Source organism: Erigeron canadensis, chromosome 9 (assembly GCF_010389155.1).
Source record: "Erigeron canadensis isolate Cc75 chromosome 9, C_canadensis_v1, whole genome shotgun sequence".
In the NCBI taxonomy this organism is placed as follows: domain Eukaryota; kingdom Viridiplantae; phylum Streptophyta; class Magnoliopsida; order Asterales; family Asteraceae; genus Erigeron; species Erigeron canadensis.
In genome coordinates this window covers 646,037-662,118 of record NC_057769.1, presented here as the reverse complement: position 1 = coordinate 662,118, position 16,082 = coordinate 646,037, and the positions used below count along the sequence as shown (strand labels likewise).

Genomic DNA, 16,082 nt, shown 5'->3' with positions numbered 1-16,082 from the left:
TACGAACAATAAGTAATTTGGTGTTTAAAAATGTGGTTTGTCCCATGTATTTTATGTCCAATGTGTAATAAAGTTCCAAAATCTCTTACTCATTTCTTGGTTGTACCATTTAGCTATAAAAATCTGGTTTAGACAATTGTTTTAATACATACGAGTATTATTTTTGTCAAATTTGTGAAATATTGGAGTTGCATTATTCCCTCTCTTTATCTGTTTTTTTTTTTCTTTTTTTTTTCTTTTGTGTTAAGTTTGACACTTAAATGTATACTCAACTAGATGGTCATAAATTTGAAAAGCAAAAAACAACGAGGTTTTTAATGTGATATTGTTACCTTATGGGATCTTACATGATGTGCATCATTGATTTTGGTACAGATTAAGAAGAAAGACATTCAAACATATATATTTTTTTAAATCAAGTTAATCTACTCTTACTTCTAAATTACGCGTATATCAAGGATGAAACTAGGGATTATATATATATATATATATTGCCACCAATGAGTTTCCTTTTTGTATAATTTAATCCATTCGATTAGATTTACTACTAATCACAGCCGTATAAAGTCCTCCATTAAAAACGGATGTATAGTTAATATTGATAAGGAAACGTGGTAATTAATTTATGGGCGGAATGAGTCTACCCGCACTTTTCTCATGTATCCCGTAGATCACTCTTTTAATATTTGTAATCCAGTAAATCACTCTTTTAAGTTATATCCATATATCCATATATAGTATCATTACATTGCATTGCATTGAATATAATTGTAGATTGTAGCAACATACACAAGATATATGATACATATTTCATCGTTACATCTTCTATACACTTCTTTAAATTGTTCGTATATTCTTGATGGAAAATGGTTGTTTGTTGTGTAGTCGATCCAAAGATCAACATTTATAACACTCAGTATTTTACAAATAAAGAACATGTGATAAAGCAAATCAAGCAATCAAACATTCAAACCTCCTGAACTTCCGGAATGTTGCAATTGTTCTTTGAATCTGATTGGAATGTTGCAACCGTGATTGGAAATCTCACCTTTGTCGTGTATCTGATCTCAAACATCCGGTCTTGTATTTGATAGGCAAAATGGGCCGTCGCGGTGGATCTGGACTGAATCTTAATGCTTAACCCGCCGTAGTGTTTTTTTTTTTCTTTTTCAAAGTGGATAAAGCAGGGATGGAGCCAACACGTTGAGAGCCGCTAGGTCTTTCTCGGAAGTTACAAATATATTGCCGGGAGTTGCAAAGTGTTTGCCGGAAGTTGCAGGTTTCCGGTCAAATCATTGCCTACTAATTCTTGCCTTCTTTCTTTTATGGCGATAAAAAAAATGATGATTCATTTGAAGATAAAAAAGAAATTGACAATTTGGTTAATAGGTGATGTATAGTAACTTTTTCAATTATATATATGCTGTTTAATTAGCTTGTGATCGGTAAGGAGGGACAAGTTAGAATGCAAAATATAGATGTAAAGTGTATTTAGGTGGGTTGGTGAATGATAGTTGTAAATTGTAGTCAACATAGTGAGCTGTATACTCTAGGTTACATACGTGTATTAATATGGATTGTGAATCTTAAATATGAGTTTTATATTTGAAAATTGAAACCTTCATGGTTTTTTTATACAAAATGAAGGATATGTATTTAGAACAAAATGCGATCACATAAACAAACATATACATCTTTGTTAGTGAATAAAATTATTGAACTTCCGGTTCTATATATTACATATTGCAGAAAAAGTGTCCACATTTGTAACCACAACTCAACTCTGTTAAAGGAAAATACTTAGATGTGATATTGATTACGCCGAAAAGTAAAGAAATACCAATGTCATCATCGTCATCCCACCACCGTCCCAACACCACCATTATCTTCTCTTAAAAAGAACTTTGATGTCACATTTCAACCACAAGATGACAATACTAATTAATCCTAACTGATAGCTCCTTTTTTGCCTACATATTTGAAAAGTTGTTACCTTTCATTACCCCATGTGTTGATTAACAATAGTATTTAGGTTGTTAAATAAAAACCACATCACACCCCATACAATAGATGGAGCCACGATTATATTTGTATCAAACAAAACTTAGAGATAAAAGATGTGATTTAAATAGTAAGTAAAGTTAGGATGAATAAAATTGTGATTGAAAGCAATAAAAAAAAAAGACACTAGGTGGCTAGGTTTAAAAGAACCATCTTTGATGGAAACTAAGAAAGAAAAGATTTAACCAAAAAAATGAGATAGACCAAATAAAAACATGCGAAATACTTGATATTCAAGTGAACCCGAGCTACGCATGGGTATTGTTTTAGTTCTCAAAACTCATGACTGTTCAACTAAATAATCTTCGATTAAAATCTCATTTACATACTAACAAATTCAATATGATATCTTAACACTTAAATCTGATATGATTATATATATCATCATTATATAACACTCATTGTTGATTAGAACCATTTGTGAATCATTGTTAAGTTCATGGTATAATAATTATCATTTATAATCTTTTATAAAAAAAAAAATAGCATTCTCTCTACTAAATGTTGAAAGTTACACATGACGAAATTACACGTATACCCTCTTTATTCTCTACCTCTTGAACACACACAACTCATCATTTGAACACATACAACTCACCCCTTTGTTAGTGTATGTATAACATTACGATTTAAACATGTTCCGTTCAGGTAGAAAAATAAGTGTACATCGGATGACCACAACGTGCGAGTACCATGCTAGTTATAATTAAAGTAATTATTATATGGTTTGAATCATAGTTAGTTGTAAACACCACACAAGATATTTTCGTCTCGAAATGATGATATTGAAATTGAAAGATCCTATTAAAATCACTCTCTGTTGCCCTACAAAGTTACCTTGAAAAACGTCGTTTGGTCATTTAGCCCAAAAAAGATTCCATTCAAAATGAAGAGTTAAACATATATAGATATACATACAACAAGATAGGATATGAGAGCAAAGACCTTCCATTGATTTGAATTGTGACGTGGGTCTAAATATTACCCACCACCAATTATATTTTTCTCCACTGTTTTGGGGATAAGTAGCCCCCTTTCTACAACTATCCTATCTAATCTAAACAATATATATATAAAGGGGAAAGTGAGTAAGAGAGTGTTATGTATCCAACTTGAGTGAAAATTCCTTCACATACTAATATTTTAATATTTTAAATAAATACATGGCCTTCATAATTTTTACCTTTAAAAAAAAGAGTATGTGAGAGATTTTTCATCCAACTTGAGTATCTAACAGCCTCATCTTCCTTTCCCTTCTGTAAACATATAATACAACACGCACCCTTTTATATCCTAAAATGTTTGAAACTCATAAAGTGCTATAACAAGAAAGATATTATACAAGAGGCTGTCTTTAAGTCTCAATTAATCTACGCTGTCTTATTTTAAAAAGGTACACCCTTTATTATAATATGTTTCTCTTGATTGTTAAGTTTCTAGAATTGTGAGTTTAGATAGTATGTTGATTGTTTTGCTTCATGGGACTTATTGTTAATTGTGCATTTAGTTTTTTTGTGTTTTGAAAAGCATGTGTATTTAGGTTTTTTAATATGAAGTTAACGCAAGAATCTTGAACTGGGCCTGGTTCATGTTCCTTAACAAACATAGATGATTTTTTGTTCTGGTTAGCTGGGAATGTTTGCTGTCTAACCTGGTATTCGTGTGAGCATTTACCGTTTCCTTGGCCACGCCGAGTATATTCGTAATCGAGACCGTTTATGAGGAGGTCATTAGACAACTAGACCTTTTAGGAGATTAGGACTACATATGACCACTAGACCACCTTGGTGATAGTTTGGTTCCTAAACGAAAAGGTTCGATATAATCATCCTTGTTCTATGTTTTTCGTGATGGATAAATCTTGTTAGATTTCCTGACTTTTTAGCAATGTGAAGTGAAAATAGTGGATTTAGGGATTTTCTTAATCGTGGCTTCATGCGTTTTCTTGTTTAATGAGTATGAAGGTTGTGATATGAGATTTTGTGCAAAAAATTTGAAGTAGTGGCCTGCTCCCTTAAAGAAATGTTTGAATATAATTAGTAAGAAATTCAAAATGTTAATACTTTTCACCATTTTGAAGGTGCAAAGTTGTTCATTTGATCGTAAAAGTCGTACTTTTAAGATGTTTGATGGACCTTGAGGATTATTCAAATAGAGATAATAAGTACCCTTTTCAAATTATTGCATTAATAGAACAACATTATGTTTTAGTCACCAAACCATCAATTAAAATGACCCGTTTCAACCCGAATGGACCATTACCCTACCCGTGAGACCTGCCCATCTTGCTGCTTGTAATATGCCATATTCTTGTGTCTGGTGTCTACAACATTTCCTAACAAAGTGAACGAATTTCTAAATTGTTATCCACATTTGGTGTTCACCTGATGTTCCGTAATGGTAATAACCTCAAAAAAGTTTTGAACCTGATGTTTTGTAACGGTAATAAACTCAAAAAAGTTTTGAACTATCAGAATGTGATTTCTAACTTGTACAAGATGATTTTCAGGTTGGGCTTGGAAGGCATCGTATTAACAATGGCTCTTTCTCTACACACGGTATTTCTCTGCAAAGAGGAAACCATCAGTTTGTATGCCAAATCACCATGTAATGAAAGGTTTCACAGGAGTGGACTAGCTCCCGTGAGTATAGTTATGATGAAAATTCGATCTAACCATGGATATTACAAATACTTCCGGTGGTTTAAATCTTATAAGCTGGACTCTAGATATTCAACTCCATTATCACATTGTAAAGAGAAATCTCCAATATATAGGATCAATGCAAGTTTTGAGGTAAACTCTTGTTTAAGTCGTCGTTGTTTCTTCACTTTTTCAAACATCGATTTCATTACAAATGAACAATTAAATTTCCATTTGTGTAACACTGATTGTTTAATGCCCTTATAATAACATAATCATAAGCTGATTAATTGCCAAACACCCATAAGTGTTTTCTTTTTACTTCTTGCTTGAACTTTGACATCTTTCTTTTTTGTTTTTGAAGGAAACAGTAAGATTTGATGTTAGAAGGGGTGCAACTTTGATTTTTCAAAGGCAATGGAGGCAATTCGTTCAACTGGCTATTGTATTGGTTTGCACATTTGTTGTCATTCCCAGGGTTGATGCTGTTGATGCTCTTAAAACTTGTACATGCTTACTCAAAGAATGCAGGTAATTCAAACCCCTGTCCTTTATGGAATTTTGTTTACCGACAATCACACAACCATACATAAAAATGAACCGGAAACATAAATTCACGATGAAACAATTTTTCAAGAAATGGAAGGTTTTAGGTTCTATGTTTACATTAAAGTACCAAGGGAATAGGTTTAATGAAAATTTGAAACTTCTAGTGTTGATTTTTTTATTTGGTACCAAGGGAAAACCTGTATAATTTGTACATTACGAAACCTCCTTTTAGATATATGCGTGTGTGTGTGTGTGTATCGATCTGAAGAAATACATGAATCAATTTTCGGCTGTAATTAAGATTTATCCAGATTTTTAGATACTTTGTTCCTAAGGTATGTGGATGTACTTTTACAGTTTTTTGCTAGTAGGATTTGCGTTTAAGTTCATTATTACAACTTTAAACTGCATTAACAAGCTTTACGTGTTTGGATGAAAATGCTTATGACCCTGATTTCCTGATCATTTAGGGATCGAAAAAATAATTTGCAGAAGGCTACAAGCAGGTTTTAACTACTATAAGAGAACTAATCACTATGATTATTGTAAAATTACGTACCTATCCCTGGCTTTAATTTGGTTATCTCATTCTAACTAGTTAAGTCTTAATATCACTTTCAAAATCCACATCCAAAGTCCCTCATAGGTTGATCACTTCTTCCATACCAGATGGTATCACTTAATGAAAGCAAAAGAAGTTGGGCCTCAATTGAACACATCCTTGTTCTGTAATAAAATATTCATATATACACTCCTCTGCTATGGGTATCCGTTTACCTGATAGTTCTAAATATGCAATTGAATTGAAGTAAGTTAACAAATGACATATTCTGTGCTCCTACAGAATTGAACTAGCAAAATGTATAGCAAACCCATCTTGTGCAGCAAATGTTGCCTGTCTCCAAACATGCAACAACAGACCTGATGAGACTGAATGCCAGGTAAGTTTTCACCAATCCTTTGTTTTTTATGAGAGGTGGCAATTTTGACACGTTTTACTTGTGAACGAGTCAGTTTGTGGTATTTTTTTTAATCTCCAACGGGGTCAAAAGGATCAAATTGAAAGGTCAAAAATCACCCAAAGTCTATTTTTAATTTATGCAAGATCCAAACATTCTAAATTTTGGATTTAGATACTTATATCAGAGTTAATGCATGAACTATTTATAACTCAAAGAGAATGTTTATGGGCCTGACCGGGCCCATATTGTTTTTTTACTAACAGATGAACAGTTTAAACCCGAATCCGTTATGATATGCTACCCAACCCGCTACGCCCCCAATCCTCTCATCTTGCCACCTCTTGTTTCATGCTTGGAAAATCTTGCATCTAATAGATTCATGAACTTATCCTTCACAGATAAAATGTGGTGACTTGTTTGCAAACAGTGTTGTGGATCAGTTCAATGAGTGTGCAGTTTCACGAAAGAAATGTGTGCCACGTAAGTCTGATGTGGGTGAATTTCCAGTCCCTGATCCTGCTGCACTGGTCAAAAGCTTCAACATGAAAGATTTTAGCGGGAAGTGGTACATAACAAGTGGTCTAAATCCTACATTTGATGCCTTTGATTGTCAACTGCATGAATTCCATACAGAATCTGATAAACTTGTAGGGAATCTGACGTGGCGTATAAAAACTCCCGATGGCGGATTCTTTACTCGATCTGCTGTGCAAACATTTGTGCAAGATCCAAACCTTCCTGGAGTTCTTTATAATCATGACAATGAGTTTCTTCACTACCAAGATGACTGGTAACTAGTCTTGATCCATTCCTGTTTCTGTACACTCTATATATTAAGCATTATGTTTTTATGATTTTGATATTTTAATAGTATAAAAGTCAAATAATCAACGAATTTTTTTTTTAAAAGGAACATCGATATTAAATTTACAACTTATAGCAACCATATACAAAGTTTTGTAAACTTCATTATGGTTTTATTACAACGTAAGCAATTGCCAAACACCTTTATCATAATTAGCCCATATGTTACATTAACTCTTTCCTAGTACACCAAAGGGACTATGTAAGTCTGCTCTAGTGATATTCGAGGTGACACATCAACTGGCAAGTTGTGGGTTGTAGTCCTGTCGTGGACAAATTGCAAATCTGTGTGAACGTCTATTGATATCTGCCTTTCAGAAGAGACTTTTTTTTGGAATACAACAGAACGTCCAATACATTATTTATTCTCTTGAACAGGCTAAAAGAGTCATGTGTCTATGAACACGAAATGAGTCAATATGACCTGAAAATACATGTGCAGGTACATTTTGTCTTCCCAAATAGACAACAAACCAGACGACTATATATTTGTATATTACCGTGGGAGAAACGATGCATGGGATGGATATGGTGGAGCAGTGATATACACAAGAAGTGCAACATTGCCAGAATCCATTGTTCCACGGCTGCAGGAGGCAGCTCAATCCGTAGGGCGCAACTTTGACACTTTCATAAGGACTGATAACACTTGTGGGCCTGAACCGCCTCTTGTGGAGAGACTAGAAAAGACAGCCGAAGTGGGTGAGAAGTTTATCATAAAAGAAGCCGAAGAGGGTGAGAAGTTTATTATAAAAGAAGCCGAAGAGATAGAAGAGGAGGTCGAGAAAGAGGTGGTGAAGGTTAGAGACACAGAATTGACCTTGTTCCAACGGTTACTCGAGGGGTTCAAAGAATTGCAACAAGATGAACAAAATTTCATTAGGGAACTAACTAAAGAAGAAAAGGAAATCTTGGATTCACTTCAAATGGAAGCCACCGAAGTTGAAAAGCTGTTTGGAGGTGCGCTACCCATTAGGAAACTAAGATAATTTTCGACATTTGATTTAAGAGTTAAAGACAATGCTCAATTATATAAACTTATGTATATAAGAAAATTGAAGCCAAGAAAATTAAAAGTTATTTTTTGAACCTGCATTGAGCGTGTTGTGAAATGTTGATCGGTTTAAAGAGGGGTCTGCAGTTCATACACAGAGCAATATACAATTTTCGTTGTATGGAAACAAGTCATTATTGTACCATGACTAAACAGTTTTGCTAGCTTATATATGAGTTGAAAGTTAGACTCCAATCTTCATTTCTTTCTATAATGATGGTAACCTTTGAACTAAATTTGGTTGTCTATACTTCTATACTATCTAATAAAGAATACAACCTTTTGTTGAAAAGCAACTTATTTTGGATATGTGAATATAGGTTTTTGCCTTGAAATGACAACCCATTATTCATGGTCTATCATCAATGTACCTCAATTCTAAAATAACCCACAGGTAATCATGAAATCAGAATTCCTGAAAATTGTGTCTGCTTCAACGTGCGGATACAATACGATAAAATGTATGGTATCTGATAGATGACTTTTAACATTAAAGGGTATCATTTCAGAGGTCAAGTACCTTGAAATCTGAATTATTATCAAGTTTTTAGCAAAAAAACTCATAATTTTGTTGTTATGATGTTTAAGCTATAAACACTTAATAAATTTATCACAAACTTGGTATTTAATATGAAATTATTTCCTATGTAGTATGTTTCTAAGTTTAGCAAGTGTTGTTTTCTGAAAATATATACATTGTACTATAATCAAATGTTTTTGTTACTATTCAAATATAGTCTGTTCTGAATAGTATGCCTCTCTACTATATGTCATTATTTCGGGCTCCTTTTCAAGTAATCAACAAGCTTGAGTTCATACGGAAAAGATTTCTTAGGGGTGGGATGGAGGACCGTCGATGTATTCATTGGGTCTCATGGGATCGGGTGGTGGCACCAGTTGATAAAGTGGGGCTCGGTTTAGATTCCTTGTTTGATGCTAATATCAGTCTCTTTGGCGTTTCAAGAGCGAAGAGTCAAAGTATGGAGAAAAGTAATAATGGCAATACACTCTGATGGGCATCTTGGTAGTGTTACATGCTCAAGGGGTTATGGGATTTGGTCCAATATTTGCAAGGTTCATTACATGCTGTGGTACTGCTCTCTTGTTGGGCTATTTGGAAAGCACGTAACGAATTGCTCTTTCAAGGGATGGCGTGGTCTGGTGTTGGGGTTTTCGATGGGATTCAATCTCTTGGCTTCCTTTAAAGAAGATTTCCTTGACCTGGGCAAATTGGATTAACTTTTCTTTCTTGTAAATATAGGTTTTACGGCGTGTACATTTCTTTGGGTGTTTGTATTGGGCTTTTTATGTCTTTAATAAAATTAGCTATTCCCAAAAAAAAAAAAACTTATACATCAGATTAAATGTAATTATGATATTAAATGTACTTATGATAATAGTAGAACAACGTTTATTAAATAGCTGAAATTTCTTGGTTGTATTTTTTGAGTTGTAAGCATTATTTGTAGTCAAATTTCTGACTTTATGATTTCACATTGCTTGCATATTAAATAAGAGATGAGAATCGCCTAGATGGGGGACTGGCAATGCTTCACCCCACTTATTAATCTTATTTCTACTTTTAATGATTTCACATCATCTTAGTGTTGTTTCTTATGATCAATGGGGTGAAACCTAGTGATACTGCCCTCTAACAAAGAATTCTAGGCAACTAAAAAACACGAGTTCGAATCTTTGCTAAGCAGATTTCCTCCCACTTATTTTTTTGGGGAGTCAACGAGCTGTATTCTATGCGGTAGTGATTCAGGATACCTATTCGGTACATGGGATCAGAGGGTTACCACCCATTTACCCTTTTTTTTTCTTAATGTTGCTTCTTGTAAAATCTATTTCAATTCAAAAAAAAATTAATAGGTGATAATTCTTGATTTTGATATACCTTCGACTTGATTATTCTCTAAGGAACAACATCTTGTCAATATACATATCAACTTTTGGAGTTGTAGACATATCACAACACATTAGCCGTCAGTAGACTTCAAGACTATCAACTAAGGATGAGATCGGTACTGGAACCGTACCGAACTGGTTAGTATCGATATCGAATATGGGCAAACACAAAAACCAAATACCGTACCGAAAATTTTAGTCGGTACCGGTACTGGTACCGGTATCGGTTTTTCGAGAAATACCGATTGGATACCGAACATTAATACTTCAAGTCCATTTTTAAGTTTAATCAAGTAAAAAAACTTTTGTGATCGTATCTTATGCTCAAAATCACATCATAAACAAATGAACATGGAAAAAAACACATATATTACCTATTAGTTGCTAAAAAAAATAGACATCAGTTTTCGAACATACAGACGAGCTAGAGTAGATGACTACATTCATCTAATGTGGATATGTTAGTTTAGAAAAGAAACTGATGTAGTATAATTTGTGAATCGTAACAGTAACAAAGATGATTGTACTAATGATAGTATTATTGCATCCATGTAGTATCTAGTATATAAATACCATACAGAGCCTACGTCTTTACTTTTAGTAGTTTTTTACTCATGTCGAAACCACGTTAGTGTGACTGTCACTTATCATGTGTCATTCTTGATATGATAATTAACAATAACTGAAATCCCTATGTCTCGTAAATATATAATGGGTGTATTTACTCTTAAAGACGTAGTATAGGGTTTCTCATTAGATGATTGGAATTATGAGGACTAATATTACACACATTAAACACCAGAGTGGTTGAATGTGTAAATACTTTCATTATAAATAGAGAGTCATTAACCCTAAATTAGGTTAATGGAGAATCACATAAACACACCCTAATCCCTCCTAAATTCGTGTGTCTTCCTCATTAAATTTGTGCATCATGTTACAGCCGAATTTATCATCCCATTATTACTCAATCATCTTATTATGGGAACTCGAAATCAATAGTAATTATGCTTTATGCTCTTACAGATTCCACAAGACGATTAGAGATGTTTTATCACTCGAATCGAATCATGTTTATTCCAACAACTCATTCTAATGAAGCCTAAAGAAATCGGTATTCATTTTCGGTTTTCCCGTACCAAACCGGTACCGAACCGAATCAAATCGTCCCAAATCAAGAACCGATACCGCTACCAAATCCCCATCGGTACCGGTACCGGTTCGGTTTCAATTTTTTGCTCATCCCTACTATCAACTTAGTCACTTATTATTTTCATTTTTACTGGTCAAATTCTAAATATGATTAATTAGTTTGGTCATTTAATTGTAAAATAATTGGTTTAAATAAATATTAGAATAAAGTCTTGTTAAAATGTCTGGTTACAAGCAACTAAAACAACACTTTTGATTAACAGTTTCTTTTATTAAAAGCTTAAACATGATTTTATTTGTTTAAAGCGTCATTCTCAAAACTTTCAGGAGTAGCTATATATGAAAATCTTCCATCATTATATTATATATATTACATTTGAAGTCCCCTTATCTATAGAGGACTTCATTTGTTTTATAAATTTGCCACCAAACTTTTATAACTTTTATTTTTGACACAAACTTTGTTTATCTAACTTTTTAGATTTTCTAATTTTTGTCACATAATTTTTACTTTCTATTTCTGACAAAAAATTATTTTCTTTTCTTCACTTCATCAAACTTTTACATGTTTAATTTTTAACACAAACTTATTTTATCTAGATTTTTTGGAATTTTCAGTCACACAACTTGTACGTTTTCTATTTTTGACACAAACTTATTTTCTCATCTTTAGTTTAAGGGAACTTTATTGTTTTCGTACTTTCGCCACAAAACTTTTGTGTTTTTTATTTTTGGGACAGACTCATGTTATCTAGATTTTTGAGTTCTCTAATTTTTGGCGAACAAGTTTTAATTTATTATATTTGACACAAACCTATTTTCTCTTCTTTAGTTTCTAAGAATAGTAGATTTTTTGGTTCCTTAATGACCATGAGCCGTAAGTTTTACGTATCAATATATTTCTCGGAGCAACGCTCGGACATAAAAATTAATTAACAATATATTTTACATCTCTTAAGTCTAAAAGATATTATACATTTTTCGGAATCTAAGTCAAATAATATAAAATTTTCATGCACTCACATGAATAATGATAGCCATCCCACTTTATACTTGATTGAACAGTAGTAGTAATGATTTCCGGACATCCTTGTAGGAAAAAATATATAGTAGCACTTGTATCTCTCTCACAAGTGTCACAACACACTTTAAATTTTGATAACGAAGTTTTCTTGATACACACTGATCCCACATTATTAATATTAATACACTTTATACATTGATATAAAAATCAACCAAGAAACCGTTGACCCTCGTGTGACTTTTGAACAACAAATGATCGTTCCTCAAATACAAGCCCCCTGACAATATTTTACCTGTCATTGTAAATTGTACACATGACTTATTGGTTGTTATCAAAAAATCGTCAGTTAAAATCTAGTTTTCGAGATGATGAAAGCCTTTACACTCTTGTTTTTGGTAAATTTTGGCGAAGTTAGTGATCTATTTAAAAAGAAGTATGCACTTTAGTTTTTTTTTTAACATTTGATCTTATTAGAACCTGTTAGAATCCGACCAACTTGAACATAAATTCAAGAAAAAACTCTAGAGGCTTGTCACTTCTAAAAAGTTAGGACCCAAAAATTATAGGTAAAAACCAAAATGGTCTCCTCATAGTATACAAACAATCGCCAGTACAATGAATTACTGTATTAAGGAAACAACACATACCTAAGTTAATTACTAACACAAATAGCTAGAAGTGAGAAGTGATCTATCTAAATAGTGTAAGAATATCTAGAATTCTCAATAGCAAGCAAAAAGGATAATTGAGTTGAATATGTTTTTTTGCTATAGTTCTACCCCAACTAGGACCATGGTAAAGCCCCCTAATGGGAAACACACATCACTTGTATTTTGACGTCTGCCTAAAAGCTAGTTGTAAACATGACCTACTTTTTCAAGCATTCTCACAAGTTTTTAATCAAGTTACTAACATCCACAAATTCTTTTTATCAAATAACTGTACACGTACAATTCAAGATAATACTATAATCTTATTAAATTGAATATAAATGTGAGTAGGGGGATAGCTTGATTGATGTACATTATGGGTTGGAAAATGACTAATCCTCCTAACAAAATAGCTTAAAAATTCTCCTAACATTCTAAGAGGAAGACATGTGGCATCCACTAATTCTCTTTCCTAATCTTGCCTCCTGATTTTTCCACATGTCATAATCCAATAATTAAAAGGATTTTTAGGCTAATTTTGTTAGGAAAATTAATCATTTCCCGGATGGGTTATTTAGTATGACCTAAAAAGACTCATACAATGAAATTGTTAATCAAATAATATTATTCGTAAAATGAATGTTATCAACATTCTTCTTGAAATATGTAATGCTTAACTTTTGTAAAATGAAATGTTTTGTTACTTTGTATATCAATTGCACCTTATGTGCGCCTTAAGGTACATATTTGACATGCATGCGAGTTTTTTTTAACGATATATTTAGGTTCAATAACATTAACTTTTCATATATACAAGTCTATTTTAAGAGAAAATTGATTATTTCTAAGAAACCTTATCTCTAGCCCGATAAACAATTTATTCACACTTAAACTTAATAACTTAACGTCTCAAGTCTTTACTCCCAAACACCAATAATCCATTTATTGATGATTGGTATAATCGGTATCATCAGTTATGCATCCTCTGGTAATCTAGCATCCTATGCTACTCATAAATGCACATAACAACAAAATTATATATTATGATTACGAGCATGCCTTTAGCCTAAGCCGTAATGTATCGTGGTCGTGGCTCACTAAGCTAGAGTTCGTGAGTTCAGGTCGAAGAAAATTAATTGTGCTCGATAATCCCAAGTATCAATTAAGGGTCTAACCTATATGAACCATAGTCTAACCTATATGAACCAACGGTCAAGGCCTCAAGGGGTCGGTTGGCACCACTATGTACTTTAAGTAGCTTTCAATATCCTGACCCACCATGTTATGTGTTATCTTTGGGCTTCACCTTTTGGTCACCTTTTTCACCTTTACAAAAACATGCATTGAAGATCGATTGGCATTTTTAAATCCAACTCGGACGGCCTTAATGTTATTTGTCCTAATTCCTTATTATTTGGTTGAATGAGATTTATAATACATGTATGACATATACACGTATGTATGTGTGTTTAATTAGGTAATAGAATTCTAATCATGAGTATAATAATAGTATGTGGCACGAGCACAATATCCATGTATATCTCCCAAAATAAGTTACAACGTGTAAAAAACTTATAATCGTTGTTTTAGCAATCATCATATTTGACCAACCAACTCCGTTGTTGTTCATCACTTATATCAATCTATTTCACTAAAACTATAAGACATTTAGATCCGTGTTGAAGTAGTTGCAAAGGGGGCCTACTTTATGCTATATGAGAACAAAATATATTCATTAACTTGCTTCCTTAGTCTTAACTAAATTGAATAAGAACATATTAGATGTTGATTAACTTTGTTTGCAACTATTATGTCAAACAAAGACCCCAAAATTATGGGGACCAAAAGGTGAGATAGTCACATGTAATTTGGCTTATGGAATCATTAGAAACACTTAATTTGTTGAGTAATTTGTTAACAAAATTTTGTTGAGTGTTACCTACCGTTTGCTACACCAACCAATAATAAACAAATATTAACTTTACATCGAAAGTTGTTAATTGGGCATTATATCATATTAGACCCACCCTTCCAACTTTACTCCATTGTAGGGTGGAACACATAATTTATTTCTAAATAAATAGTACTTTCTGTAATAAGAATGAACTCGAAGGACTGTAAAGAAATAAAGTGTTTGGCATCGGTCCCCATCGCTATATTCAACTTTTTGAGAATAAAATTCGGCATGACTGCATTTAAATTTGATTAATGCTAAACGTCCAGCTAGCAAGTTTAATATCCAAATTTAATCTCTTTTCAGATGAAGATATATTTTAGCTATGGTAAGGAACCCACCAAAAGAAGACTTAATGGTCGGACGTTTAGAACCGATTTCTAAGATTCGAAAATCTTTACATAAATATTTTGTGATAATTATGAAACTAGTTTGGAAACGGATATGAAAATATTTTAGTTAATCAAAGTTAAAGGTGTTAACCATTTATCCGTTCTGATTTTCAAAAAAATAAAATAACAATTGTACCATCTAAATTAAACATTCATCACAAATAACAGAATGATACACTTATCAATTAACTTTACCAATGGTAATAATTTATTTTCTTAGTTAGAATCTCAAATATGATACACTTATCAATTAACTTTACCAATGGTAAGAATTTATTATCTTAGTTAGTATCTCATATTTGAGATGATCAGTTATTTAAAGGTAAATCGTGTTAATTTCATGCTAGATAATTATAAATATTTCTAAATGTTAATAGAGTATACTTTTTAGAAAAAAAAAAAAAAATTGTTTTCGTTCCAATAACAAAAGTATTTTATAAGTATTTATTTAGTTGTAATATTTTTTAATGTATGATTTGTCATGACTCGTGACAAGTAAAGGGTTAAGCTCCAAACTTGACACATAAACAAGCCCACGCGCAGTCAATCTATTTATCTTCGATAATTGCGCTGTTCAAAGGAGACCCAAGCTGTAAAGCGTGCGTGGATATGGCATTTGGCAGACGTATTCTTTCAATTTTAGAATGTGAAAATTTTGTATAAGTAGTATCATTAATTGGGTTTATTTAGAAAAATACTTTTACTTCAACTATTTAAGTTTTCTTTTTTTTTAAAGGTAACTATTTAAGTTTTCTATTTTGATATTAACAAACTTAAAGATTTTCATCGTAGTTTTTGTTATCTTATTTTAGTTTTGTACATTTAAACATGGAAAACCAAAACTAATTAAAAACTTAGGATCAATTT

The 16,082-nt window shown here is 32.4% G+C and overlaps 1 protein-coding gene across 1 annotated transcript; it reads left to right on the top strand.

The window, feature by feature from the left end:
- Positions 1 to 3,352: 3,352 nt before the first annotated feature.
- On the top strand, positions 3,353 to 8,173 carry LOC122581672 (violaxanthin de-epoxidase, chloroplastic). The gene is made up of 6 exons (XM_043753919.1): positions 3,353 to 3,454; positions 4,571 to 4,856; positions 5,068 to 5,234; positions 6,097 to 6,193; positions 6,613 to 7,004; positions 7,521 to 8,173. The coding sequence occupies exons 2-6, from the start codon at positions 4,599 to 4,601 to the stop codon at positions 8,065 to 8,067; spliced, it is 1,461 nt and encodes a 486-aa protein (XP_043609854.1). The 5' UTR covers positions 3,353 to 3,454; positions 4,571 to 4,598; the 3' UTR covers positions 8,068 to 8,173.
- Positions 8,174 to 16,082: the final 7,909 nt, after the last annotated feature.

Excerpts from the sequence above, each read along its gene's own strand:
- LOC122581672 (XM_043753919.1), top strand. The coding sequence starts at position 4,599 with ATGGCTCTTTCTCTACACACGGTATTTCTCTGCAAAGAGGAAACCATC. Across the intron at positions 4,857-5,067 it reads GGATCAATGCAAGTTTTGAG|GAAACAGTAAGATTTGATGT; the intron begins GTAAACTCTTGT and ends TTGTTTTTGAAG. Across the intron at positions 6,194-6,612 it reads CTGATGAGACTGAATGCCAG|ATAAAATGTGGTGACTTGTT; the intron begins GTAAGTTTTCAC and ends TATCCTTCACAG.